Source organism: Rhodamnia argentea, chromosome 11 (genome assembly GCF_020921035.1).
Source record: "Rhodamnia argentea isolate NSW1041297 chromosome 11, ASM2092103v1, whole genome shotgun sequence".
In the NCBI taxonomy this organism is placed as follows: domain Eukaryota; kingdom Viridiplantae; phylum Streptophyta; class Magnoliopsida; order Myrtales; family Myrtaceae; genus Rhodamnia; species Rhodamnia argentea.
Window position 1 is genome coordinate 23,165,396 of NC_063160.1, and position 27,115 is coordinate 23,192,510.

A 27,115-nucleotide genomic window follows, 5' to 3' on the forward strand; every position below is an offset into this window, starting at 1 on the left:
CTACTCTAGGGTAATGGATGTAGGTACTTGCTATGGATTGGTTGGGGGGATGCATTAAATTATTAACCAAAATGAGGAGAATCTCTAAAGTGAATCGCATGCCCAAAAGAGTTGGGTCCAAAATCCTTCCCACCAATCTCCCCCGACCCCAGAAAAAAATCAGAAACCTCATAACTATAGTTAGTATATACCGTATTTAGACACATCAAAAACGTATCTTTATACGTTGCTGGTGCATTACATCCTCTCAGTTTTTTTTTTTCCTCCTTTACTCTCTCTCTCTCTCTCTCTCTCTTCTCACTACCTAATAAGGCCATGCGGATCAATCATCCCCCTTATGACCCTCGTTCCCTCCTCCGAATGCACTTAAAGAACCTCGAAAACTACAGCTCGTCCTCCCTGATCGTCCGTCCCCAACAGGCCCCCCCACCATCGAACCCATTTGATTTTGATTTTTGATTTGGATTGATTGATTGATGAATCCCCGCAAACTCGACAACCCGGAAGAGAGCCGACTCTCTTACGTTAACGCCAGTATTCCATTTATGTTTGATGAGAACGGAGTCGACATGAGGAAACGCCATCTCGACTCCGACGTCAAGGCCCGTCGCACCCCTCCCATCAAGGGCTGGCTCCTCGCCTCCTTGCTCGTCACCGTCGCCCTCCTTTTCCTTCTCTCCGCCACCGCCCTCGTCACCCCGGGGAGGAGCGTGGCGTCGTCCTCCTCCTCCGCTGCCTTGACCTACGTCCCGACGCCGACGCAGCTCCAGGCGATCCTCCACTACGCCACCTCGCGCGTGGTCCCGCAGCAGTCCCTCGCGGAGATCAGCCTCTCCTTCAACGTCCTCCGGGAGGCCTCCCCCTGCAACTTCCTCGTCTTCGGCCTCGGCCACGACTCCCTCATGTGGGCCGCCCTCAACCCGCGCGGCACCACCGTGTTCCTCGAGGAGGGCGAGTCGTGGATCCGGTCCGTGCTCGCCAAGGCCCCGGCCCTGCAGGCGTACCACGTGCAGTACCCGACCCGGCTCGCCGAGGCCGACGAGCTCATGGCCACGTACAGGAAGGAGCGGGACTGCATGCCCGGGCGCGCCCGGCTGGGGAGGGAGAGCCGGTGCCGGCTGGCGCTGCCGGGGCTGCCGGAGGAGGTGCGGCACAAGCAGTGGGACGTGATCATGATCGACGCACCGAGGGGGTACTTCGCCGAGGCGCCGGGGAGGATGGGGGCGATATTCACGGCGGCTGTGATGGCGAGGGGGCGGGTGGGGGAGGGGTGACGCACGTGTTCCTGCACGACGTGAACCGGCGGGTGGAGAGGGCGTACGCGAAGGAGTTCCTGTGCATGAAGTACAAGGTGGAGGGCGTGGGGAGGCTTTGGCATTTCGAGATCCCGCCGTCCCATAACGCGAACGCCTCACGATTCTGTTGAGGACGACTTTATTATCCTCTTCTTCTTCTTTTTTTTCTTCCAAGTTTTGGTATCGTCGTCTTCTTGTTGTTGCACCATATCGTGGAGAACTTGTGTAGAGAAGAAATCTTACGAAAAATTTAAAAATAAAATAAAAACTGAAGTGTGTTGAGAGTGGGATTTGAACCCACGCCCTTTCGGACCAGAACCTTAATCTGGCGCCTTAGACCAACTCGGCCATCTCAACCTTATTGACAGGGGATTTTCTTTTAATATTTTAACTATGAAATCATATCACCTTTTGGTCGCGACAGAACCACTGAAGGGGTGACATCTTATGTGCACTGGTTAACCACGAGCGTCGACGTGCCGCTCCCGGTCCTGTAGAACTCGTCTCGAGCTGGCGCATAGGGCAAAGTACCTAGTTGATACTGCTGCTGCTAGACTAATTGGATCGATCTGGTCGGAATATCTACCCTACAAATCCGGACCTTGTTATAACGATGTGTGACCCAGAGAAGCCAACTCACCAATCTCAATCAAACAGATTTGCAACTCAAAACTCATTTATGTGGTGGATTGTGATTCTCTGATGGAAGACAAACTAACTTTCGGGGATGGCAACATGGATCCTGTTATGCTTCTCACCAAGAATACATGTTGCTCTGGATGTAATAGTGCTCGAGTTCTCTCTTCATAGTATCCGCCAACCAACTTAACACCACCCGTAACACGAGTAATAATTTCTTAACCATGATATCCAGCTACAAGGTCTTAGTCAAATGCACATGGCGGTGCCATGGTTAACAAGCAAGTCTAACAATTAACTCATCGGAACATCGGTCGCCCGGTTGCTTGAGGTGGCAATTTGAACCAGAAGAACAGCACTAGAACCAGACAAAGCAAACCAAGCAGCACTGGAGCGGATTGACAATCTTTGTGCGGTTCACCTCAACTTGCTCCCCTGTTGATCCAGTAGAAAAAAAATCATCAAAAAAGAAAGTTAAGGAAAGGAAAGAAGCTTGCAAAATAGCACACCGCACATGCTATTAAATCAGGTCCAATCATTTCACTGGATTGTACCTTGGCGTAAATAGAGGCGATACCCTCCTTCGGACAGTTTCTTGAATTTGTTCTGGTGACAATACTGATGCTTCGCCGTCAAAATTTGCATTTTCTATCTGCTGCCGCAGCTGTTAGATCAAACTAATAGTGAGCTTCTAGGAAGGGCATATCGGGGATATGCACGGACTTATTAAGTGAGAAAACAAGGAGAATAAGAACCCTAAAAGTATTTTCTGGTTTTGATGTGAGAAATCACAGAAAGCAATTATCACACGGCAAACTCATGCTCACAGTAATAAGTCATGCGTAAGACATTTGTTCTTGGAACTGATTTTGCTAGACCACGTAAACAGCATAACAATGAAAATGGAGAAAATTATGAGCGCTTCACTCCAGCTCTTTCCCTGATTGGCCTTGAGAATATCCCTCCCAGCTCTTTTCTTTTAGGTGATACTATGAAGTAGGTTCTGGGTATGTCTATAGAGTGATTTGATCTGGTTATGCATCGCATATATCAGGTTAATGTAGATGATCCGTGATAAAGCATAAATGAACAGAGAGCACTATACAATTATTTACCTTATCAAGGATTGCTGACTGATCGTCAAGGTTAAATTGGCGCATGTACTTTAGCATCTCCATTTGCTGCAAGGTAGATTCATACTTTTTTCATCAATGAATAACTTCAATGAGATTGAACCACAAGTTTTCGAATTACAACCTGTTCCTGCAGTTTCTGCTGATAAAGCATTCTTTCTGAAAATTCATCTTGCCCAAATTCAGCCTCATCACAAGCCTCTTCTTCCCTGCCCCATAAACAGAGTCTTACCAACCATGTTTTCCCTATCAGAGACGCAAGACAAACACCTTTTCATCACTAGAATCTTCCTTCTCTATCATGAGCTTTATAGTTGCTTCAGTTAGCAATCTTTTTAGCAGTACAATGCAGTAGCGATAACTATAATCTCTTTGCTTTTCACTTTGAATATGTACAAAGTAACAATGGAACAAGAGTTAATGGTGGCAACTTCTTTCTGACTTCATGCCTAACGTGTCCAGATTAAAATAAAACTGAACAACACTGCTCATAAACACCAGGCACGCGTAATTGGTGATCCAGCACCTTGGGGAATGCTGCAATATCATACGTTCCCAATGTGTGTGCATGGGTCTTGCGCACAGGGAGAGAGAGAGAGAGAGAGAGATTACTTTGCAACAAATTTATAGAAGCGAATCATCAAATCCTGGTCATTCTCATAAACCATGTTTACTCTTCCCAAGCATGCTATGCCAAATCTTGGTTCTGCAAGAGAAAGGCAGCACATGATTCCCAAGTTACGACAGTGAAGCACAACTTCTGCGCTTCATTAAGCTGCTTATGTCACATCCTTCACATATCTTGTGCATCAGTGCAAGAGAAATAAATTCAAACAACATTGACCCTGAACTATGTCAAGTTCCTCGCTAACAAATTTCAGCTCCAGGCTTCAGAGAAAGGCAATAGTATCAAAATAAACTCCACGCAAACTTTTGCAGGATAAGAATCAGACTCATGATAAAAATAAATGAGCTCACTATAGCCGCTTATTTTTGCAATTCTAAGATTACTTCCCAGAAAATTTGGAAGAGAAATGCAGTGAAGGACTTAAGCACTAAAATATAATCATGTTGAGAGTAAATCCAAGAATAAACTTGAAGAGAGAAAACTAATTTGTTCATCTAGAGAAAACTAATTTGTTTGATCTAGACACAGGAACATATTTCAAGTTTAGACCATATATGTATTTCCAGAGCTAGCTGTCCTTTAGTCCAATCATAAGCATCCGAAACCTTTGCAAATTAAAGAATGAAAATGACCAAAGATCATGTTTCCAGTAATCTCACCGACACCCATCTCCTGAAATATTTCTTCTTGGATTTCCGTAGTCACAGCAACAGCTTCCTGCAGATTGCAATGTACGCCAGGTTATACACAAACATAGCACCATCACTTCGCAACAGATCACATTCAAAATAGCATCTGCAGACAATCTGATTTTGGTAGTAAATCAAAGTTCATAACACGGTGTAGGTAGCAACAAGAAGCTTCTCGAGCAATTTGTCAAGTTCTACAATGGATCCCACATGCAATATCACCTTGAGCTCATTAAAGCATCTACAATAGCACCGCAACCTTCTAAGCAAAAATTAACGGCAATCTTTCTACATTCATTTCGTAAAAGTACGTCCTGATGACACATTTGTGGGAGTAAAATCCCACTTGCATAGAATGACGAATTAGATGAAGAAAACGAGAACAGTTATATTTAGCAAGAAGATCCGAAAGATTGAACAGTTGAATCTTTGGATGTGTTCATTTTACAAAAGATACATATTAGCCGTCAGTCTGAAGCTAGCATAGTTAGTAAAAGGAACAGGGAAGGTTAACTTTGAAGAGATGTCCTTAAGACAACAAAATATCAGACAATGATAGATGCCCACATTTCACCATGGACAGAAACTAGAATATCCTCCTGCCTGAGGTTAGTTAGAATAACACCAGTATACTAGATGTCCAACCAGAACACGATTTCCCCATTCTGGGGACAAATTAAAACTTAAATCACCAGCTGAAACGGGGAAAATCTGTAGCTCAGCACAAGGTCCACAATGAATGCACGTCTCGCGTTGAAGATTGAACAAAATTGGTCACGTCAAGCACAAACGCGAACATCAGCCTAAAATACTGATGCCCGAGAGTTCGATTTGGATAGCTCGAACAACATTGCACAAGAAAAAAGCCCATTCCTTTGGAGTCTTGCCGAGAAATCGAGATAAATGTGGGCATGTAGATGAGCATCCAGAAAGCAACTCCTGACTAACAGCAACAAGCCATTCGAACAAGTAGTCCATCCAACTAAATCTAGGCAAATGCGAGGAGAGAGAGAGAGAGAGAGAGAGAGAGAGAGTTACCTGTTTATCCTGCACAGCATCCGAAATCCGTTTCTTAACATCTGCAAGCATGAGAGAGAGAGAGAGAGAGAGAGGGCTCATGAAACGGGAAACTCGAACTCCAGGAAAAGCAAGGAGAGAGAGAGAGAGAGAGAGAAGCTCGAGTGAGTTACCAGGCAGAGAAGCGAGGAAAGAGAAGCGGTGGAAGAGATGAAGAAGCTGGTCCTTGGACAGCATTCCCCGACTCCCAGAGGACGCCATTGCCATTTCCCTTCGTTGGCCTTCCTCAAGAGTTTCGAAATTTGTGGCGGTGCGGCGACGCTGCGGCGAGGACGATAAAGAGCCACACCGCTCCCGGGCGCTGGAGCTGGTGAATGAATGGTGATGAGTCTGATGATGACGCCGATTGGTTTTTGAGTGACGAGGCCGCGAAAACCTCTCAAATTCACTTCGAACAAAAGCAAAAAAAAAAAAAAAACCGGAGGCAAGCGGCTTTTTGCCTTTTCCTTTCCCAATAGGTTTTATTACTTATCCAACTATTATGTTTCTGTCCCAAAAAAAAAATTATATATATATTATTTGATCATTTATTATTGAGGAGGCGTTCCCTTTTTAGTTATGATGCCGTTGTTTGTTTGTTTGTTCGAGGGAAAGTATTTTTTGAAAACTTATTTTTAAAATTTTTCACTTGTTTGGTTTACCGAAAATAATAAGTCAACCAAAAACATTTTGATCAACGAAAATATTTATGCATAAAATCTAAAAAAGTGAATTCCCTCGACCGATCCTCAAGCCTTGGAAATGGCCGATGACTAACCACATGCCTAAAGTGGCATGCTTAAGCCTCGTTGGCCCACGCTTGTGGCGAGTGGAGCTTGAGCCTTGTTAGATGGAGTCTCGATCTCAAGCTCGTCATGGCCATTGACTGGCGATGTAGAAGAAAAAAAAATTAAATTAAAAAAGGAATAATGACACAAATAGTCAAATCTCTGAATTTTTAATTTAATCAATTTGAATTTTTAAAGCATATTCAACTTAATCCTTGAATTATAAAAAGATATTTAATGTAATCCTTCTATTAATTCAAGTTCAACAATTAAGTTGAACATATTCCAAATGTTCAAAGTCGATGTTATACCTTCGATTAAATGTTCAAAAATCATATTGATCAAATTAAAAATTCATAAACTACATTACACATTAAATAAAAATTTAGTAATAATTTGTGTCATTTTGCCATTAAAAAATTATATAAATAATTTAAAATTATTTTTCCAATGAAAACCAAATACCGGCCAATCGTTTTCTTTGATCTTTAAAGAATTTGCCCCATCGGTATAGTAAGCACAGGGCCAACGAAAGGACAGCGTTGCTCTTCCAAAAATGCCAAATTTTTCGCATTTATCTCTGTCCTGCACCAGCTAGCTTTACCCCCACAATAAATTTTTTTCAGAGACTTGACTATTTGTGTTTCTCGATTTTTGTTCTCATTCCAACAAATTCACCCAAAAAGTAAAAATAAATAGGGGACCCATTCACAACGAACCGGCTTTTATAACATTATCATTTCCCAAAACCAAAATAAGTTGCAAAAAAAAAAAAAAAAAAAAAAGAGAAAAAGTGAGACAGTATTTGGTACACCACGCCCCAACGGAAGCATCTAAAAGTCCTCGTCCATCTTGAACACGTGGCTCCCGCCGTCGCCGTTGATGCTGGACATGACCGAGGCCTTCTGGTACTCCCCGACCCGCTTCTCGAAGAAGTTGGTCTTCCCCTGCAGCGAGATGAGCTCCATCCAGTCGAACGGGTTCGCCGCGCTGTACATCTTCCCGTACCCGAGCGCCCCGAGGAGCCGGTCGGCGACGAACTCTATGTACTGCCCCATCAGGTCCTGGTTCATCCCCACCAGAGCGCACGGGAGCGCGTCGCAGATGAACTCCCTCTCGATGTCCACCGCCTCCCGCACGATCCCCCTCACGCGCTCCTCGCTCGGCTTCCTCCTCAGCAGCAAGTAGAGCAGGCAGGCGAAGTCGCAGTGGAGCCCCTCGTCCCGCGAGATGAGCTCGTTCGAGAAGGTGAGCCCCGGCATGAGGCCGCGCTTCTTGAGCCAGAAGATGGAGCAGAAGCTGCCGGAGAAGAAGATGCCCTCGACGCAGGCGAAGGCGAGGAGGCGCTCGGCGAAGGACTCGGCGCCGTCGATCCAGCGGAGGGCCCAGTCCGCCTTGCGGGCGACGGCGGGGACGGTGTCGACGGCGCGGAAGAGCCGGTCCTTCTCGGCGGAGTCCTTGATGTAGGTCTCGAGGAGGAGGCTGTACATCTCGGAGTGGATGTTCTCGATGGCGATCTGGAAGCCGTAGAAGGCGCGGGCCTCGGAGAGCTGGACCTCCTTCATGAAGCGGACGGCGAGGTTCTCGAGGACGATGCCGTCGGAGGCGGCGAAGAAGGCGAGGACGTGGGTGACGAAGTGGCGCTCGTCGGGGGAGAGGGAGTCCCAGTGGCGGAGGTCCTGGGAGAGGTCGACCTCCTCGGCGGTCCAGAAGGAGGCCTCGGCCTTCTTGTACATCTCCCAGATCTGGGGGTACTGGATAGGGAACATGCAGAAGCGGTCGGGGTTCGGGGCGAGCAGGGGCTCTTCCTCTTGGATGATCGACGGCATCGTTTTCGGCCTCCGGGCGTTCGAGCTCCCTGCGATCGGCTGCTGCTTCGACCGGGAGGTAGACGAGGGAGGGGATTTAGGGATTTAGTTCGGGGGATGCCGATGGAGGGATTTGGGGATTGGTGGGGGTGGGATTTTAAAGGGGAGGGAGAAGGGCGGGTGATTTTTGAAATTTGGGGAAAGCTTGCGCGAGAATTTTTAACGTTTCGAGCGTTTTTTAGAATTGAAAAGGAAGCTTGCGGGAGAATCTTTTGCGGGGGGCAGGGGTGTTTTGGGGATTTTGAAGGAGTTGAATGTGGATGGCGCGGCGGTTCTCTTGGGCTTTTCTTTAGTAATGTGGGATTGTACTTCTATCCTTAAAAGATCGTCCATCGTTTATTATTTTTAGGTCACGCAATTGGTCCTCGCGTTTCTTCGGAAATTTAGGAGAAATAAGAAAAATTAGATAAATATCTTACCACACTCGAAATTAGTAATGACGTATCTTTTTTTTTTTTTCTCTTGGTTCCGAGGTTACCGATGATGTTTCAATGAAGTTCGATTTGGATCTCGCTCGTGCAATCTCGTTGAGAAAAGTTTTTTTTTCAATTTTTAAAATGTTGATCACGTATCAATGAACATAGATACTTGAAAACGTATTTGCACATTCGAAATTGCAATCTGTTTTTTTTTTTTTGGGTGCATTTAATCTCGATTTCGATTATCTTTTTGATACTCCATTCAAAAATTAAGGATAATTTCTTATCTCGTGACGCTGGCGGGGACTTTTGCAGGCGCAAATGGGGAGGGAGGTCTTGAAGTTCGAAATGGCACGCTGTTCTATTTTTGGAGGGAGGAGCGTTACGGGGACGGACAGGTCGTTATCAACAATGACCATCGCATGGGGAGCGGAGCGGGCGACGGCTAGGGTTCGTTGTGGCGCGCGCGATAGCTGGCAGTGGCACGCGTCCCCACTCCAGCCGACGGGGTCCGCCTCGCGCGGCCTTCTGAGTTCTGAAGACTCGTATGGGCCGGCGGCGATTAAAGATTTATTGGGCCGTTTTACTCATTTGCAAGAAATTCAAGATTCAGTAAAAAAAACCTATCGTTTGGAACTATAAAAAAAAAAATCTCACACCACGGTAATTTATATCTTAACATATTCGCGAAGTATCAAAAAAAAAAAAAAAAAGGTCTGCTCAGACCATTGTTCCATCGTTTTTCATAAAATATCTCCCAAATTAATTTTTTCGCGAAACATCAAAAACAACATCACCTTTATCCTAAACTAATTGGAGTGGGCGGTTGATGAACCCATAAATAAATAAAATAAAAGCAAGACCGATTGTGGGAGAAGAAATAATTATATAAAAAAAAAAATATATCTAAAACGTTATAACAAACTTTTCATGTAATAAACTAAAATAACAATTAAATATAAGTCATATTTGAATTCTTATTTTATGTTATAAAAGCTTTTTTTCAAATAACAAACTTTCATGTAATAAACTAAATAACAATTAAATATAAGTCATATTTGAATTCTAATGTTAGAAAGAAAATGAAAACATGAAAAATAAATTTTTTATTTATTCCTATATGTTTTTATAAATTTTTGAGTTTCTTTCTACGTTATGATAAATATTTTGTGCATATGCACACACACTTCATATCTATATCATTACATATTTTAGGTATGGTAGTTTAGTTTATTATTCAATAAAATTTTTATTAAGGAATGATGTAATGAAATAAAAATAATGAAAAAAGAGATATGAAAATAAGAAAAATAAGTAAATAAAAATGAAGTAGAAGAACCCAAATTTTAAGTCAACAAGTTCGAACTTGAAAATGATCTTTTTAATTCTAGAAGGATGTGGGCCAATGACATTTCTAAAAAATAAAAAATAAACCAAGAAACCTCAATCTCATTCTCTTATGTATTTCTGGTTCATGTTAAAGTTCCATCATTCGTTTTTAGTTTTTTAATTCACGTCAAAATTCTACGAAAACAACAAGAGAGTAAAGAATTCTTCTAAAGATAGTCAAAACTCATTCTCATCCGCAGCTTTGTGGTCCATGTTGAAATTTAATGAAAGTGGTGAGAGATGCTAAACTTTTCTTAGTTTCCAAATGTGAATGATCATATTTTCTCTCTCTTACTAGAGTTAGCGATGAATTACAAATAGATTTTTAGGACATGCATGGTAATCATTCTCATTCTCTGATTTTGGGAACAAAAAAAGATGAGAGTCGCGTTTGGTAATGCAAATAAAATTGATTCCAATTATGTTCCTAAAATCAATTTTAGAAAATCGGAATCAGTTTTAGAGCAAAATACGGAACAAAAAGACGTTGGTTTTAGAAGAAAAAATCACTTTTGAGAATCACAAAACAAAATGAAATCTCGCATATCTTATTTTTCCCTTTCAATTCTCTAGTCACTTTTCACTCGACATAATAAAAATAAAATAAAATATTTTTTAAAAAGGAAATTATTTAAAAAATCACAAAAAATTTGGAAAGTCCCTAAATATCAAATAAGCTTATATAAGGCTAGTTTAACCTTATTTTCATAAATTTGAGCCTAAATTTCCTAAATTTCATAGATTTCACTAGTTTGTAAAAAATATCATAGAAGATGATATATGTTCGTAGTCATGCGTTACAAAATGTAAACACCTGCATGTGGAGCTGAAGCCAAACACTCACTTGAATTTAGGATAGAAGTTGCAAAATGATAGTTAAGGACTTGTACTTCATATCAAGGAGGATAATTTTTTTTTGTCGGTGGATAATTTGATTATTCGACTATTATGTTTATATGTATTTTGGACAACGCAACATTTAAAGAAAAAATGAGTTCTTAATATGTGAACTGTCCCATGCTTCAATCGAACTTCAAACATAATGTATTAAAATTTATGTTTCATTTATGACTTGCTAAAAAAAACAATGTATTTTAAATTATTTTAGTATGCATTGAAAATTAGTTTTCAATTTAGGATGAAATTTTACAAAGTAATTACATAGTTATTTGACTTAAATGAAAAAAAATTAGAAAGAGAAACAGTTTTTTGAAATAGAATGTTGTGCAATTATTAAACGCGTTTCTATTCCGGGAGTAGAAATTTTGGGCAATTATCAAATGCGTTTTGATTCCCTAAAACTCATCCAGGGAATAGAATCAGAAAAAGTCATTTTTATCGGAATCAATTTTCCAGAATGGTTACCATGCACATCCTTATAGTCTCCATTTGTGCATTTTTAGGTTCACTTACATTAATATGTATAAATACCAAATAATGAATATAACATGATATGAACATATCCGACTTTATTACTGTAATTCACCAAACAATAAATATGATAAAATAAAATCCTTGAATTTTATGTCCTATCCTATCCTATGCAATTTTATCCTGGCTAAAAATCTAGATAATCAAACGCAACCCTAAGAGATTATCTCCATATGAACCTCGTTTTCCACTCTCTTATCGGTATAATCATCCAAGAATGCTTCTTCGTTTGATTTCAAACTTCTAATAAACTCCCATCTCAAAATTTGAAGGACCATATAAATTCCTATTGGGACTTATTAAAGCCTTCATTAACCTTCCCCGATCAAAAGCATCATAAAGTATAAGCAAATCTCTTCCTTTACATGATGTTCAAAATCATTTTAAAAGGATCAAAACCTCAAACACATCTTTCCTCTATGTAAGTTGATAACTATGCCTGGAAGCAGTTAAACTTCATCCGAAAGAACACGGATTTAGCAAAAAGGAAGAAATCGCCAAGCCGTTGATAATTAATTGAGTGAAAATATCATCAAATACTCTATAAAACGATGAGGGCCAAAACGAGTTCAAAAGAACAAATCTCAACGGTAAGCACAGACCTACCTCAATGTGCTCTCTCCTCTCATCAACCATGAATCAACCCAAAAAAACTCAATGCTAATTAAAGTTGCAGAGACAAGATTAATTCTTTGGAAAAGGAAGCAAGGCGCCAGAAGAGATGAATGCCGCGCCGTCGCACATACATCAGCACAAACTTCTGGTGGATGCTTGATCTTCTGAATGAACACAGATATACCGCTACACTCATCGCGGGGGAGGAGGTGGTGGGGGCATGTGAGTTTTCGCAAACCCAACCCAGGCGACAATGCCGACAGCAAGGATGATCCAGCCAAATATGTCGTACTTGAGATCACTGGTCTTCTTTTTCTTTGAACCCTGAAGGGAGACGAAGCAGACCGGTCATGCATCCTCATAAAGATGTAGTCTATCAACAGAGACACCACAAGCAGACTCCTCATTTAAACATGCAGTTTTCTGTGCGCGCACACGTGTGATTGTATGTGCTACCATGTGGTCGGTCGGACATCACAGGCCAATATTGCCACAGCAGCGACCTCCCCCCAAAAATAATATATATTCTATATCTCTGATTGCACGATTGAATGTAACAAATTTTAAAATAGCAAAGCTCGGGTACAACCAAGCAAAGGACTATAATATAAGAGATTGAAGAGAATGACCTTCATGCCACCGGAAGAAGATGAAGGCCCAGCAGCTGCGACCTGTTGTCCTAATCCAGACTTGTGGATCTCCACGTGTATCTCCGGGGCCTAAGCAGAAACACAGACACGAATCTTTAAAGCTAAAAATCTCCATTAGGGAAGAATTGACTGCACGGACACCCTACTTTCAATCCAATTGAACAAACCCTGGACAACAAGACACTAAAAATAATAGTCCTTCCCCAACCGGATTGAGGTCACAGAAAAAGTAAGGCGATTTCAGAAATCCCCGACAGGCTATAAGCTGCATGCAGGCACACATGCTTGTAAATCCACAGCACCAGCACCAGCACCAGCACCAGCACCAGCACCAGCACCAGCACCATGCGTGCACATGCGCATGGTTATAAAAGCTTCCCAAGAAGTAGAGCAACCTCAAAGAAGATTAGTTCACAGTACCTTAGCAGCCACTTCCAGAGACTTAGCATACAACTCATTGCCAGGATCCTGAAAAGCATGGTTACAGCATAGTCATTTATCTACATCTACCAATCGAACAACAGGCATAGAAATTGTCGAGGCTTCAATTCAAATCACCTCAGTGACAGCTTGCTCAAAATAGCGAGTCGCCTTCTCAAAATAAACCTTAGCCTCATCTTGGTCTGGAATTAAAAATGCATGGGAAGTGTGAGCATTCCCAAGACACCAAAGAGTATCATGCCTGGTGGAGTTCACCTGGAGTGCCTCCTCAAGTTTTGAAATAGCATCTGAATGATCAGACTATCAGCTAAGAATGCAAAGACGACCATTCATTTCCAATAACAAACACACCGTGCAGCATTAACCGAAAGAAATTAACTACAACAAACACAATAAGTTCAAAGTCTATGCAAATGCACTCAGGGATTGGAAATACGGCTGCTGTGACAACAGGCTAATATCACATGTCCAGACATCAAGGAAAGACCCAATTATCGAAGATTTTCTTTTTCATCAAGGAAATAGCTTCTATTGATGCCTTGAAAATTCCTTGAGATAAGCAAAAACAAAAATCTTCATTGGTCGAGGAAATGAAGATGGGTGTGAAGGATGCAAAGGAGACCTTGAAGTTTTCATAATGAATTTTGGTCAATTTACGTCATCTTAGAACTTCATAATCATTTGTGAATGTGCCAAATTTGTATAGCTTTCATCTCTTCTTCTCATTTACTTCCATGATCGCGCCAAACAAACTGACTATCCTAGTTAAAAGGAGCTTGCGTAAACAGAATGACAAGGATGAGATTTTCAAAACAGCATACGTTCGCCGATCGATGAAATGGGACTATAATCATCCGGGGCAAAAAAAAAAAAACAGAAAAGCTAATTTCCCTTCAGAATTAACAGCAGACGATTGGGGCAACGCGCAGAAATTATTAAAAAAAAGAAAGAGCAACCTTGAATCATTTTTTTGGAATCCGGCACGCTCTGAAACTGAGACAACTCCAGCAAGGCTCCTCCCCACCTAGTCAAGTTCTGCACAGCGAGGGAACAAGAAAAAGCATCCAAATTAACCCCAGAAAAACAACATTCAAACAACGCAGGAAGCACAAATTGGAATCTGAAATCCCACAGTTAAAGCATCTCCCCACAAAAGCATCGAACCTACTAAAAGCCACAAGCAATCGAACCTGAGTCGACCGACAGGGCGAGAAGAAGAAGAAGAAGAAGAAGAAGAAGAAGACGAACGACGACGACGATAACTCAGGGTGAATAGATTACAGAGCGAAAGCGAACGATATGAATTACTGACATCGGCATCGAGGGGGTTCTTGGCGTAGGTGGTCTCGGCGGTCTTGCGAGCGTGCTCGAAGAAGAGGATGCGGTCGAAGTCACTCTGCATATCCATGGCGAGATCAAAAACTTGCTTCCCACTCTGTCTCGCTTGGGTTCAGGCAGCGGGAAGGACGAAAGAGGCTGGACTTTATGGGCAAAGTATTCGCTAACGAGCCCTAACGGAGCAAAGGAGAGTGAGGAAGACTAGTGTTTCGAGAGGAGACTCACAGCGAGGCGGCTCTGTAGAACCATGTGCATTTTCGTAATTTTACAGCTTTTTCTAGTTGTCCTTTTTCTTTCTGGAAAAAGGATGGACGTGGCCTGGGCCATGCGTGTGCGTGGGCCGAGGCTCGTGCGGCTTTGTTGGGGGGACGATCGACCGCGACGCCACCACGACTCGGGTTCGAGGGTCGTGCATTTGCGAAGTCGCCGGGGCGGTTGAGAGGTTTCGGTCGTGCCCACGTCGCCGAAATCAGGAATTTCTCAAGATAAAATCGGGTGTTCAATCAAATGGCGAAGGCCTACTCTTCTCACGCAGGTATCGAAATGAATCAGAACCGTCGGATCTACCTGGATCTAATAAGCGTTCTTGATCATCTCTAGTAGGGTCCGACCCACCATTTTGGATTTTGGACAGATCAAATGGTTGAAACTAAAGTTTGATGACCTGATGTAAATCCCACGAAATTTACCCTCGGAGAGATGAGATGAAATACTCTTGCCACATCCGGCTCCTGATGTACATAGCCCTAGCCAATTGGCCGTGGAACTTCTCTCTCAAAGACTCCCTCAACCGGAAGTTCGGAACAACGCCTGCGCCTCGTTGAAGGTTAGATGAAACCGGTGGACCGCACCCGAATCGCTTCTTTACCTCTTCTATCTCAATGTTTTCGTCCGAGGCGGATAATAGAAAGAAGATGAGTTCGCACACTGCCACGTGGACAACTCGTCCAAATAAAATTTCCATCACGCGAAATCCGAGCTCAGTCACAAGGTCTCCATTTTTTTTTTCCTCCTACATATATAGTGACTTCTAGGACTCGTTGACATTATACAAAACACACATTGCTTTCTCTGTCATTTGAAACCTACAAACACCAGGATATTCGAGACAGCAAGTTGTTCTGTCCATCGAAAGAAATGCTCCCGTCCTCACTGCCCCGTGCTTCTGATCTGCACAGATCGCTGATCCTGCCCCCTTCAACAACTCGATGCTTCAAATTGAGTCGGAGTTCCACACTCGGACAACATGACATGCTGGGCGCATTACAAAGCGGCTGAATTGAGGAATGTCCGAATTCTTTGCAGCAGTTCGCCCTTTACCGAATCGGGAACAGAGGCTGCATCATACGTTCAAATGCCAAACATTGCTCAGATGAAATCCAAAAGAAGTTCGATAGCGAGAACCATTCTCGTATGAACTGGCGGCTCACACACAAAAGTAAGTAGACTGACATCTTTCAGCAGCTGTGATGAACCTCATCCAAAAGAACCAAAATTTAAACATAAATTTCACCCGGTTGAAAAAGGCGACCTTTTTCCTCACGGGCACCAACATCAATCCACAGTGCAGGAATACACTAAGCCTACCACACAGAAAAGCACAGTGCCTCCAGTGCCGTGGCACTAATCTAGCACGAGAACACCCTCAAGACCAGTATGCTAAGGCCAAAAGTCTGTCACTTACCAAATTATGTACAGCAGAAATTGTTTTTGCAGTGATAAGGCAAACAATAAATATAACAGAACCTCAGAGTTCAAAGAGTAGTGGAAATTCGAGTGTCATCTTTTCTCCAGGGCCACTATAAGAAGAACCAAGAAAGTAGAGAAAGGATACACTTACCTCTTCCCTTAGGGGTAATGACATGTACGAGCTCATCCACAGTGACATTGTTCCTACCTTTCTTCTTTATAAAAGCCCTGTTAAAGAAAATAAGCTCCTCATGGTATAATACCCAAACTACTACGTAGGCCAAGATATCTGAAAGTGTGTGTATATATAGAGGCGCACAGATAGATATTCAACTTAACCAATCAAAGAAGTTAGTAACAGAGAAATAAGTTACTGCAAGAGAACATAAGACGACTGATAAGTGAAGCAGCAGTGCACCCGCTGTATTGCTACTTTCAATCCTTAGGGTCCCTATCGGGATCTATGTACTCGCTTGAACAATCTCTTTACAGCCAAGAAGTCATAAATCCACAGCTGTGCCTATCCTCCAGACATTTCATTCAGTGAGAACTTCATAATACCAAAATGTCATATTTTTCTTTACCAATATTACTCGGTCCTCAATATTTAGTGCATTACAAAGGGACAGGAGATTAGTTTGTGTGTAAAGCATTATCAATAAGCGAGCAACATAACTCATAAGAATCACTTGGGCACTCATAACACAAGCATTACATGTGGCCATCTCCGTTTTTGGGACCTGAGGTACGATTACGCTAAATCTGACAGTTAAATTAATCTCACAAGATGGGGGCAACTAATGAGAGAATATATATAATCGGCATAACCATAATAACCTGCAAAGCGTTTTCATTTCATCTTTCCAACCGCACTCGGTAAGCCTTTCCCTCAACAGCTCCATCAGCCGTTCCTTCTCTCCACTTTCTATCAGCTGCCACAAGACGTACACGTTTCTCAGTCGAAACAAGGTAAAGGGTTCGAAGCCAACGACATACAAAAAGGAACAACACGACAAGAACTGCAGCTAAACCCAACGAGCGAGTTCGATGTTGAGAGTCGAATTAAAGCAACACACTAAACTGGAGATGTGTGAACTGGCCCAACTCAAGTTTCTGAATCATGGGACAGTCTAGCTACTAAAGAACCGCGAGGAAAAACAATCAACGTCACAAATCGAACCTACAAAACCCAGCAGCCCTTCAGAGTTACCATCAATTTCCACATCGAGGATGCAAAAAGTTTGTCAATTGAGTGAAGAAACAGACCTTGATGTTGATAATCTCTTGGAGAGTAGGCACGTTTTCCTGATCCTCTGCTGCATCTGGCGTTGGGGGGCGATTCACCGAATGTCTCCTATTTTTTTCAAGCAGCAGAGAGAGAGAGAGAGAGAGATTAATCGGAAGAAAAGATCAGACACATTTCGTGTTAAGAATGCTTTAAACTGAAATAACCAGAATCTGTTCAGAACTAACATCTTTGTACTTGGCGCAGGCAGACAACGTAATTCGCCGGCACCGATTGGAGCAGCAAGATAGTCTTCTTCGCTCGAAGAGGAGGAGACGACGACGACGAAGAGGGAAGCTCGAGTGCGAGATTCGGATGCGCCCGAAACGACGTAGTTAACCGGGAAATCGAGAAATGGTGGGCGGGCCCAAAAAAATTTCCCCAAGCCCGCCCCGTTACGGGCGGGCCGGGCCTCAGGTGAAAAACGCCCATGCCCTCGAAAGTCAACCATGGAAAACGAAATGGCGCCAATCGGTCGCCATAAGTACGGCCTGTGGCCACAAACGTGCAAACGCCTCGAAACAAAAATATCAGCGACAACTCACGAACAAAGCATCGATGAAGCCGTCGCAGAAGCACGAGGGTCGTATCCGCCACTGACCTCCGCGCTCTCCGAAACACCTCCCTCCTCCGCATAGCCCTTCCTTCCTCCATGGCCTCGGCCACTCTCTCCTTCCTCGCTCTGCCTCAGAGACCCCGCGCCCTGAGCTCCGGATTCCGGCATCCGAGCGTATTCGGGTTGAGTTCGGTCTCGATCGGGTCGAATTCCGTCGGAAGGAGGCGTGGATTTAGGTTTTCTGTTTGCAGAGCCGCCGCGGTCGTGTTCCGCGATCTCGATGCCGACGATTTCAGGCACCCTCTTGATAAGCAGGTGTGTTGGGAGCTCTCATTTGCTTGGCTGCAATAGTTGTTGGAGAGTTTTGAGCTTTCCTCTTAGAGGATCGCCATGGAGATATCATATTGTCCAATCAACTTTGGTTACGCTGAGATGAAACAGAAATTGAGTTAAAAAAGTGAGGATTCTTGTTTATTGCGACAGGAAAAGGAAGATTCTTGTTTGCATAAAAATGAAATAGCTCGTGAATTCACTTCCTTCAATTTGTGGTTTTCCTCCATATGTTGTCATACATAGGAAACATCATGAACCATCAAGGAAATGGCAAATGGAGGGCATTGCTGCCTGAGAAATCAATGCGAAGTTAGACTTGTCGTAGAGTATCAGTTTCATTAGTACTTGTGGCACCGCCTGAATCCTTCTTCCGTAACCATTTTATATGCAGAATACACTAATATTGAGGGCAATTCCAGGACTAAACGATGTTGGGAAGGCTCTACTAGGTGAGTTGCATCTTCATATACAATAGCCAGACCAAGTGCCATCACCTTAGTTGGTTTTACATAGGCAGTTCATGTTATTTTCTCGGTAGGTCCTGTTTTTCATTCGAATACTACACTTCTATTCCATGCTCCACACTGTTGGTTGATTTTGCGTCAAACATCCTTTCAATTTGTCTCCATAAGAAACTTTCCTTGACTCTGCGATTGCAGGAACTGTAACAGAGCAAGTTATGCTTCTTGAGAATATTGGGACATCGGTTCTTGTTTCCCAGAATCAGGTCATATTATAATCATCCGTTATTTTAGTTGTTTGGCTTAACTTAACTCCTTTTAAATCTGCCTACGAAACGAACTTAAATTTTTTCTACCCTTTGCAACTTTAGTCCAAGCCAATACATGATGAGTCTGAACAGAAGACTTTTAACGAATCACATCACCTAAATGATCTCGTAACTTTTCTGGCTGGCCTACTGTTGACCTTTGGCTTGTCTGATTTCAATGATCATCAAATTTTTTCCTTTAGACCACACTCTTAGTCGTTCATGTAGTTTTGTCTCGATGAAGGATCTCGAGCTCTTGCATTAGGCGCTTCAGTCACGAAGAAGTAGCGTATATTTGGATGAAATTACTAGTATTCCACAGTCATAGTCACTCCTATGTGACAAAAGCACTCAATTGACAATATCTTTTCCACAAATTAGCATTAGCAATAGGTTGTTACGTCTAAGTGCTCCCACGTTTTAGCTGTTCCTTTTCTGGATGTGCCTAACTGCCGTCATGACTCAACTTGCAAGGAGTTAAGTAAATGCAAGTTGCGCTTATGTTTACAGGATTTTTTATTGGGTCAAAAGTTTCTTTACTGTTTACTAGTTTCCTCCCTCAGATGGTCAGTTGAATACGAATGAATGTTATATCTCTAGGGGAATATAGTGGTAAGACTTGATCCTACTATTCGAGTTTCCATGTTACAGCTTTCTGATCTCCATCAATTGATGATTGAGGCTGCGCAAATACTGAATATTGAAGCTCCGGATCTCTATGTACGTCAAAGTCCTGTACCAAATGCATATACTTTAGCAATCGGTGGCAAAAAGCCATTTGTTGTTGTTCATACCAGCCTTGTGGAGCTTCTAACACGAAAAGAGTTGCAGGTATCTGCTTGTCTCAACTGGGATTTACATTCTTGCTAAATGTTTTTATGTAACTTAGGTTCAGTGCTTTCTGTTGGCGGACAATGGATTGTTCCTAGTAATGCTTTGTTTTCTTCAAAATCAGTAACCTTATAATTGTATGGTATCCTTTCTGCTGACACTAATGATGCATTTGAAAAGATGTAGATATGGAAGTTATTATGAATTTCAGTTGATGGCATTTTATTAACTGGCATCATTTATTGTAAGAATAGGCCGTTTTGGCTCATGAGTTGGGTCATCTGAAATGCGACCATGGTGTATGGCTCACATTTGCGAATATTCTCACCCTTGGAGCCTATTCTTTGCCTGGTAGGTGTTTGGTATTTCAGCACTTAGTTTGGAAATTTGAGCATTTCTGTTACTTAATTGCCTTAATCCAAGTAAACTTTAGATACAATACCAAAAGGATGTCAACTTTTTCTTCAAAATGCTGATTAGTTGTATAGAATTAGAAGTTATCAAAACGTTTGATGGCTACACAATGTATATTTGGTAACCGCTTAATAGCTTGCAGCGCTGTGTGGAAATAGTCTTAGTTTGCATAATATGTCGTGGTGATTGTTCACTACACGCAGATAAGAAAATAAAGAAAGGACTGTCCTTGTAATGCTGTATAAAATTCATCTTATGGCAATTCTCTGTTCATAGCCATCTTCTGGAAAGTTAGAGCTCTAATAATTCTAAAGACGCTGCAATCTGTGGTCGCAATACTTGACATGATTCCAGGCTGACCATTCAGGCATCCTCATAATTATTTTTGGCAGGACTTGGTGGATTAATAGCTCAAAGGCTAGAAGAACAGTTGTTTAGATGGCTTCGAGCAGCAGAGCTAACTTGTGATCGTGCTGCACTTCTCGTTGCCCAAGACCCCAAGGTACAGGTCGATTCCTCAGAGCTTACGTATTATGGATAACCTGTAAAAGGATGAATTTTAATGACACTAATTGATGTTTGTACAAGAGGTTGTCATTTCTGTTCTGATGAAACTAGCCGGTGGAATCCCATCTTTGGCTGATCAATTAAATGTGGATGCCTTTTTAGAGCAAGCTCGTTCTTATGATAAAGCATCTTCAAGCCCTGCGGGGTGGTATATAAGGTGAGCGATGGTGTAGGCTAATTTTTGCCCATTGACGAGTTAAGAACTCGTGATATATTCTCTAGCCGTTTTGTCCAGAAATGCTCAAACAAGGCAACTTTCACATCCTCTGCCAGTTCTACGTGCCCGCGAGATTGATGAATGGTCCAGAAGTCAGGATTACCAAATCCTTCTGAGACGTGCTGCACAGGTCAATTCATTGCGGAAAGTATAGAAGTCTCCGGTGCTACAGAAAAATTATCAGGAGTAGCTTAAGCAGGTTAGCTTGTGACTTTGATCCTTATCTTCTGAACCTTCTGCATGCGTAAATTCTTTTCTTTCTTACAAAATTATCTCCCATCCCCAATTTCCACTGTTTCGTTAGGCTTGTAGGTTCTCTGCAATTTCCATTTACCATTCCAAATGGAACAGCGAGATGGTTTCACTTGCTACAAAAGCTCGAGTCATGGCTTTTATTTTCAGTATGTGGGATATGCCACGTTTTCTGCTGTTTTGCTCCAATAGGAATTAAAAAAAAAAAAATCTGCTGAAGAATTTTGCGAAATGGCCTTCTCAAATGCGAACTCACAAAAACGTCTGTTTACCTGACATTGTTGCTGTCCTTCTAAAAAGCTCTCATAGCAACACTAAATCAAAGACTCTAAAGAATTCTCAGGATCTGTGTATTAATTCATTTTATCTGGAAAAGAAATTTTATTTATTGAATTGTGGCAGATGGAAGATGACCGAAGAGAAGGTGTCTAGAGAAGCTCTCAGCTGCCTCGGAATTCAACGTCGCCGTAGCTTCAAGGGTCATCTGGAAAACTTAGTGTAGGAATACACACAAGCCTGCGTAAAATATTGTACAAACTGCAGAATATGCAGAGGGATGTATAATATACAGCAGTAAAAGAATGAACTTCTGTTAAAGAAACCTCGTGGTGCATTTGGTTGGACACAGGACATCTCCAATAGTGCACTGCTTGTACAAAATCTTCCAATGGACGCTTGAGGTGTATACTGATTATGGACGTCGGTCATAATTTTTACTGGATGTTCCTCAGTTTATTCGCAGTAATATAGCTTGATGTGAAACTGCTTTGATCTCTCTCCAGTTTTGTATCTCTTTTAGCATACAGCCACTTTGGTTTTTCTAGCCCAGCTGAGTAAATTTTATCCTATGCCAGCAAACGGTGGTAAAAACGTACTCATCAGGTGGTAAAATGATCAATTTCAACCATTAAAGAGTGAATATTTTCTCGCAGCACTCCTTAAATCGAAAAAACAAAATCCCCTGAAAACTTCTCGAAGAAACAAAATTACAATGCTCGCAATAAAATCATGTCATTTTCCGAAGGGCACATTCAATTCATTACGGGAGCCACAAATAAAAGCAGAGATAGCAGAAACCTCCACTGGATTGCCAATTTGAGGCCAAGAGAAGCTCGCAAAACGACATCGTCGACCACCGGACCGCAAAGCGTGCCATCCTTGGTCTGGCTACTCACATAGCTTACGAAGCTGATCGGCGTCGTGCCGGTATCAGAATCGGCCTTGAACTTGAAAGAGAACTTCTGAGCTGACCCCATCCCCTTGCTCTGAATTGTGTAGTTCTGAAGGACCGATCCCGCTTGCGCCCTGACTTCCAAATCGCCGACACAGGAATCGTTCCCGTCCCCGAGCATAAATTCCAATGTGTAGGACGAATCCTTCGTTAGTTGGGCGGCCGTTTGTATGCCGGATGAATTTCCTGAGACGAATTCTACAGCAGCATTTCCTTGAGGGATAAAGAAGTGTTTGGAGTCGATATACTTGACGGTGCCGAGGATCGACCACTCTCTCAATGGCGATTGAACAGGGCTCTGCGCCGGTTGTAATAGAACTCCTTCGTTAGAGTCCGCCAAGAAATCTGGACCGAACTCGAATCCCCCGTTTACCAATTCATTATCTGCGGAAGCATCAGCATTGTAAGAAAACACAGAACTCGGTGAAACCTCCAAAAATGGAGAAATTCTTCTGTTACGCACCATTGGCTTTGACGAGGCTCGTGATGCTCTTCAGCACGATCGAGTCAACGACCGGCCAGCACGTCGCGTTGACGTCCGACTCCGTCGTTTCGCTCCCGATCACCAGATCGATCGCCTCCCTATCTCCCCAGCTCCCCAGGAACTGACCGTACACGGCCCGCTGCTTCTCCCCCACCGGAAACACCCCCCGGCTGTCCGGCGCCGAGATCACGACGCTGCCATTGCTCGAGCAGTTCGCGCCGCCGGACGAGGCGATCGCGAAGGTGACCAAGTAGTCCGCGTAGTCGGCGGAGGCCGCGAAAGTCTGGTTGATCGTGCCGTCCTGGCCCAGCTGGACGGCGCGGCGTTGGCCGTCGCCGCTCGCCGTCAGGTAGTAGACCTCGCCGCTGAACGACCAGCCGGGGAGCGTGTCGTTTTGCCAGAGCAGGAACGGCCCGGTGGAGTTCGCCGGCACGCCGGGCGGCGGCGTCTCGAAGTCGGGGTTCTGGAGAAGATCAGCTGGGAAGGCATCGTGGCAGAGACATGGGAAATCAGTGGGAAGGACCGCAAAGAACAAATACAAAAAATTTCTTCTTCTCTTCTCTGTTCGACGATGAGAAAGATGAAATGTGTCACCTGCAGATGCAAATCCCAGCAGAAGAAACTGGAGGACGAGTGTCGATGCCGCCTTCTTCATTGCGATCCTGCGGCAGCAGTAGCGCAAGCCCATGAACACCGATCCGTTTGACTACGAGTCGCCGGTTGCCGCCATGTCTTTTAGCCAAAAAAGCAAAAAAAAAATTTGAAATAAAGAAGAAGATAAATTTTTTTACGGCAAATTAATTGGCGCATTAATGCTCTTGGAGGCTAATGTAATAACCTAAGGCACGTGTTGGAAAGCGTTGACTTGCACGTGGATGACTGCTTGACTTGGATGGTGACGCGACTCTCGATTCGGGTAGCGCCCACGCTCCACCGGCGAGGAGGACGGTGAGGTCCAGGTCACGTGACACAGGAAGCGCGTGGTGGTTTCGGTTCCACATCTGCCACCACGATGCGGCTTCCTTCCATCCGTCTACGAAGGGGAAGGTTCCGGCTCTCGCCAGGCGAGCAAGGCTTTTCTAATTTCCGCTAAAACAATAATAAGAAATCAAAAGGTAAGGACATTTTTTTTTTATAGTCCAGAATTAAGTTGAACGTATTTTAAAAATTTAAAGATTATACTGAAAAATTGAAAATTCATGGATTATATTACGCATTTGACTAAAATTCAAGGATCATATTGGTCAAATTAAAAGTTCAAGGATCACATTGCATATTTGACTAAAATTTATGGATCATTTGTGTCATTTTTCCTAATTAGAACTAAGTGCATCTTGAAAAATTAAAACGACTCGTGAGAATTAGGAAATAAAATTCTTTTTGTTAATACATTAGGAACATTTAATTGAGTAGGCTTGCTTGAAATCTAGCATTATTTAAAGATAACAAAAAATTTCAAATAAGATCTATGAACAATTCCCTAGGTCTTGATAACATTTAGGCTCCATTCCTTTCGTAAAAAATGAAGTGTTTTTGGAGAATGCTTTTCAGACAGTCATTTAAAAAAAATGACAATATTTTTCAGTGTTTGGTTGAAATCTAAAAATGAATCGGAACATATTTTTTGCCATTCGCTAGGGAAAATCAATTTCCTTTATTCACTCCTTTTAATAATTTTTTTTTAAACTTCTAATCATTTTTATTTTTTCTTTTTCTATTTTCCATTTATTTTTTTTATTTTTCCTTCTTCTTTGGTCGGCCAAAGGCGTAGCTCGCCGGGCTGGCCTCGTACAAGGCTGAGCCAAGCCACATTGGCGACCGACAAAGGAAGAAAAAAAGAAAATAAATAAATTATGAAAAATTTAAATAAAAAAGATTAACAAAATTGAAAATAAAAAGAAAGAAAAAAATAGAAATAATTAAAAGGAAAAGGAATGTGAAGAAGTAGAGGGAGGAAAGATGAGGGAACATATTTTTTTTTTCTTAGAAAGATAAAATCATTTTCTTCACTTATAAATGTGTTTTCGTCATGAGAGGGTGTCATTGACTTGCTTATTCTTCGACGAAACGACGGAAAATTCAGAAATCATTTTTCTAGAAATTATTTTTGCGAAACAAACGGACGGAGCCTTAGAAGTTAAATTGAGTCAAACTAGTTGTGCTTAGCTCGGGCACTCCTCCGGAATTGCTCGAGATTGATTCTTCTAATTTTGAGTCGAGCTCGAGCTACTTTTGTACCTTCGTGAGTCAAGCTTGAGCTCATCAATCCTCATCTCAATAGGCTCGATTGAGAGCCTAATCAAGGTTAATTTAAGTTTCCAGTACCACTTTAAAAACATTTAATGCTTATAGAACAAACACAAGAATACCTAAAATCACACGATATACCCACATCATACAATCTATTCGAGATCAAGTTTGAGTGTCTTTCCAAATTTATTGAAATCGAGTTGAATTCGACTACCTCAATTTTTCTATTCAACTCAAACACAAACATAAACTTTAACAGTGGATTAAACTCAAATCAAATTTTGAGCATCGAGAATGTGGATCTATTCAAACTCGAACTTGTGATTGTAACTACTCAACTCGGCGCCATCATACCCCATACTACATCTAGTTAGACGCAATTTGATTCGAGTTGATATTCTCATAGGCTAATAGTCCTCTAACTTATAAAATATATATAGTCACATCCTCTACCTTTTCCAACCTCCTCTACCTTTTTTCCTTGGCAAAAATAAAACCTTTTCGCCTTCGCCTTTATTGACACCGTCAGATGGCTTGACACGACATAAAATCAAGGGAAAAATCCAAAAAAGGGCCTGAAGTCCTCTTGTTTTTTCAAATTAGGGCCCCAAGTGAATTCTGTTGCAAATAAGGGTCCAAAGTGACATGGTGTGTTTCAATTAAAGGCCTGAAGTTGTTATAATATTTCAAAAAATGATCTGGCCTGAAGGGCACTTTCGTCATTTCACATTTTAATTTTTTTGTTCATTTTCCTTTTTTTCCTTTTTTATTTATAATTTTTTTTATAAAAAAAAAAAAAAAAAAGGAAAAAAGCCGCACAAGCGGGAGGGCCGCCCCTCCCCCCTGTGTGGCCGCCGGCGCATCTCTTATGGGGGGTCGGCGAGGGCGGCGAACGCCGGCGTCACTAGCCAAAAGCAAGGGTCATCGAGAGAGGGTCGGGCCCTCTCCCGGATCTGTGTGGGATCGGCGGCCCTCGCCCGGATCGAGAGCCGCGGGTCGTCGCCCGGGACCGGGCAGGGGTCACCTAAGCAACGGCATGGCCTCGGGACAGCGGTGGGTCGCGACTACAAAGGCCGAGGGTGGTGTCGAGTCTCGTAGAGGGCAACCGCGAGGTCCTCCGGTGGTGCGACGGCTCAAGGTACTGGGTCGGATGCGGATTTGAGCTTCTCGGGCTCGAATTTGGTGGCGAGGGGAAGGCGGGCCGGCGATTGGACAGATGGCTGGTGGCACGAGGTGGAGTTGGTGGCGGTGACAAGAGAAGGAGATAGGGGTCGGACCTCACCGAGCTCGTGGGTTCATGGGTCTCTCGACCTCGGGTGTAGGGGCTCGAAACGGTGGCAGAGGCGGCGAGAGGCTTAGACCGACGGTCGAGCGGCGCGGCCGTAGGTGGGTTGAGGTGGATGGCTAGCTGGCATCTATAGATGGAGGGGTGGTCATGAGCAACAGAAGGAAGGAGAAGGAGAAGACGAAGACGAAGGAGAAGAAAGAAAAGAAAGAGTAGGGGAGGGCCTGGTCGCATCAAGAAAGAGAGAGAGAGAGAGTGAAGGGAAAAAAAGTGTAAAACAGATAAAAAAATTTAAAAAAAGAAAAAAATCAAATAAATAAAAAGATGAAAATGCCCTTAAAATCGGACCCTTTTTTTGAAATTTTATGATCATTTCAAGCCCTTATTTGAAATAATATTCACTTTAGGCCCTTATTTGATAAAATGATGACACTTCATGCCCTTATTTGAAACAGAGATCATTCGGGACCCTTATTTGAAAAAATAAGAGGATTTCAGGCCATTTTTTAGATTTTTCCCTAAAATCAATACGAGGTGCTGACGTGGCATTGCATAACCACCACGTCAGCACCA

At 42.8% G+C, this 27,115-nt stretch overlaps 7 protein-coding genes and 1 non-coding gene across 11 annotated transcripts; 2 read left to right on the plus strand and 6 right to left on the minus strand.

The window, feature by feature from the left end:
- Window positions 1-270: 270 nt before the first annotated feature.
- Window positions 271-1,484, plus strand: LOC115751148 (probable methyltransferase At1g27930). The gene is given in 2 exon segments (XM_030688895.2): window positions 271-1,269; window positions 1,272-1,484. Coding segments are annotated over 2 exon segments (948 nt in total). The 5' UTR covers window positions 271-476; the 3' UTR covers window positions 1,427-1,484.
- Window positions 1,485-1,571: 87 nt separating this feature from the next.
- Window positions 1,572-1,652, minus strand: TRNAL-AAG. Its single transcript has one exon. It is a non-coding gene; the product is annotated as a tRNA-Leu (tRNA).
- Window positions 1,653-1,953: 301 nt separating this feature from the next.
- On the minus strand, window positions 1,954-5,870 carry LOC115751082. The gene is made up of 8 exons (XM_030688793.2): window positions 5,575-5,870; window positions 5,423-5,463; window positions 4,355-4,412; window positions 3,680-3,773; window positions 3,192-3,276; window positions 3,050-3,115; window positions 2,489-2,598; window positions 1,954-2,369 (listed from the first exon to the last, which is right to left on the minus strand). The coding sequence occupies exons 1-8, from the start codon at window positions 5,666-5,668 to the stop codon at window positions 2,357-2,359; spliced, it is 561 nt and encodes a 186-aa protein (XP_030544653.2). The 5' UTR covers window positions 5,669-5,870; the 3' UTR covers window positions 1,954-2,356.
- A 1,065-nt stretch (window positions 5,871-6,935) lies between these two features.
- Window positions 6,936-25,295, minus strand: LOC115751079 (ribonucleoside-diphosphate reductase small chain). Its single transcript, XM_030688790.2, has 3 exons — window positions 25,289-25,295; window positions 15,029-15,033; window positions 6,936-8,113 (listed from the first exon to the last, which is right to left on the minus strand). Exon 3 carries the CDS (start codon window positions 8,055-8,057, stop codon window positions 7,062-7,064), a length of 996 nt encoding a protein of 331 aa, XP_030544650.1. The 5' UTR covers window positions 8,058-8,113; window positions 15,029-15,033; window positions 25,289-25,295; the 3' UTR covers window positions 6,936-7,061.
- On the minus strand, window positions 11,818-14,591 carry LOC115751081 (mitochondrial import receptor subunit TOM20-like). The gene is made up of 6 exons (XM_030688792.2): window positions 14,354-14,591; window positions 13,998-14,076; window positions 13,159-13,328; window positions 13,021-13,068; window positions 12,580-12,669; window positions 11,818-12,274 (listed from the first exon to the last, which is right to left on the minus strand). Exons 1-6 carry the CDS (start codon window positions 14,447-14,449, stop codon window positions 12,143-12,145), a joined length of 615 nt encoding a protein of 204 aa, XP_030544652.1. The 5' UTR covers window positions 14,450-14,591; the 3' UTR covers window positions 11,818-12,142.
- Window positions 15,315-17,692, minus strand: LOC115751083 (transcription and mRNA export factor ENY2). The gene is made up of 5 exons (XM_030688794.2): window positions 17,542-17,692; window positions 17,335-17,422; window positions 16,906-17,000; window positions 16,220-16,296; window positions 15,315-15,716 (listed from the first exon to the last, which is right to left on the minus strand). Coding segments are annotated over exons 1-5 (336 nt in total). The 5' UTR covers window positions 17,544-17,692; the 3' UTR covers window positions 15,315-15,642.
- On the plus strand, window positions 17,858-22,037 carry LOC115751078 (protease HtpX homolog). 4 transcript variants are annotated; one of them, XM_030688788.2, is made up of 9 exons: window positions 17,860-18,224; window positions 18,634-18,691; window positions 18,902-18,969; window positions 19,663-19,842; window positions 20,097-20,193; window positions 20,649-20,758; window positions 20,847-20,980; window positions 21,059-21,239; window positions 21,327-21,637. In XM_030688788.2, the coding sequence occupies exons 1-8, from the start codon at window positions 18,006-18,008 to the stop codon at window positions 21,192-21,194; spliced, it is 1,002 nt and encodes a 333-aa protein (XP_030544648.1). In that variant the 5' UTR covers window positions 17,860-18,005; the 3' UTR covers window positions 21,195-21,239; window positions 21,327-21,637. The 4 variants fall into 4 exon arrangements, 3 of the variants coding, with proteins under 3 accessions (XP_030544648.1, XP_048128085.1, XP_030544647.1); XM_048272128.1 differs by having other exon boundaries at window positions 21,336-21,637; XM_030688787.2 differs by lacking the exon at window positions 21,327-21,637 and adding an exon at window positions 21,695-22,037 and having other exon boundaries at window positions 17,861-18,224.
- On the minus strand, window positions 22,205-23,797 carry LOC115751080. Its single transcript, XM_030688791.2, has 3 exons — window positions 23,602-23,797; window positions 22,987-23,484; window positions 22,205-22,907 (listed from the first exon to the last, which is right to left on the minus strand). Exons 1-3 carry the CDS (start codon window positions 23,693-23,695, stop codon window positions 22,324-22,326), a joined length of 1,176 nt encoding a protein of 391 aa, XP_030544651.2. The 5' UTR covers window positions 23,696-23,797; the 3' UTR covers window positions 22,205-22,323.
- Window positions 25,296-27,115: the final 1,820 nt, after the last annotated feature.

Excerpts from the sequence above, each read along its gene's own strand:
- LOC115751083 (XM_030688794.2), bottom strand. Across the intron at positions 16,297-16,905 it reads GAAATGAAAACGCTTTGCAG|GGCTTTTATAAAGAAGAAAG; the intron begins GTTATTATGGTT and ends TTTCTTTAACAG. Across the intron at positions 15,717-16,219 it reads CATTACCCCTAAGGGAAGAG|CCTCTGTTCCCGATTCGGTA; the intron begins GTAAGTGTATCC and ends CGTATGATGCAG.
- LOC115751080 (XM_030688791.2), bottom strand. The coding sequence starts at position 23,695 with ATGGGCTTGCGCTACTGCTGCCGCAGGATCGCAATGAAGAAGGCGGCA. Across the intron at positions 23,485-23,601 it reads GCTGGGATTTGCATCTGCAG|CTGATCTTCTCCAGAACCCC; the intron begins GTGACACATTTC and ends ATGCCTTCCCAG. Across the intron at positions 22,908-22,986 it reads GAGCCTCGTCAAAGCCAATG|ATAATGAATTGGTAAACGGG; the intron begins GTGCGTAACAGA and ends ATGCTTCCGCAG.
- LOC115751081 (XM_030688792.2), bottom strand. The coding sequence starts at position 14,449 with ATGGATATGCAGAGTGACTTCGACCGCATCCTCTTCTTCGAGCACGCT. Across the intron at positions 12,670-13,020 it reads CTCTGGAAGTGGCTGCTAAG|GCCCCGGAGATACACGTGGA; the intron begins GTACTGTGAACT and ends GTTTCTGCTTAG. Across the intron at positions 12,275-12,579 it reads CTTCTTCCGGTGGCATGAAG|GGTTCAAAGAAAAAGAAGAC; the intron begins GTCATTCTCTTC and ends GTCTCCCTTCAG.
- LOC115751079 (XM_030688790.2), bottom strand. The coding sequence starts at position 8,057 with ATGCCGTCGATCATCCAAGAGGAAGAGCCCCTGCTCGCCCCGAACCCC.
- LOC115751078 (XM_030688788.2), top strand. The coding sequence starts at position 18,006 with ATGGCCTCGGCCACTCTCTCCTTCCTCGCTCTGCCTCAGAGACCCCGC. Across the intron at positions 18,225-18,633 it reads GGCACCCTCTTGATAAGCAG|AATACACTAATATTGAGGGC; the intron begins GTGTGTTGGGAG and ends TTTTATATGCAG. Across the intron at positions 18,970-19,662 it reads TTCTTGTTTCCCAGAATCAG|CTTTCTGATCTCCATCAATT; the intron begins GTCATATTATAA and ends TCCATGTTACAG.
- LOC115751082 (XM_030688793.2), bottom strand. The coding sequence starts at position 5,668 with ATGGCAATGGCGTCCTCTGGGAGTCGGGGAATGCTGTCCAAGGACCAG. Across the intron at positions 4,413-5,422 it reads ATGCTGTGCAGGATAAACAG|GAAGCTGTTGCTGTGACTAC; the intron begins GTAACTCTCTCT and ends TGCAATCTGCAG. Across the intron at positions 3,116-3,191 it reads AGCAGAAACTGCAGGAACAG|CAAATGGAGATGCTAAAGTA; the intron begins GTTGTAATTCGA and ends TCTACCTTGCAG.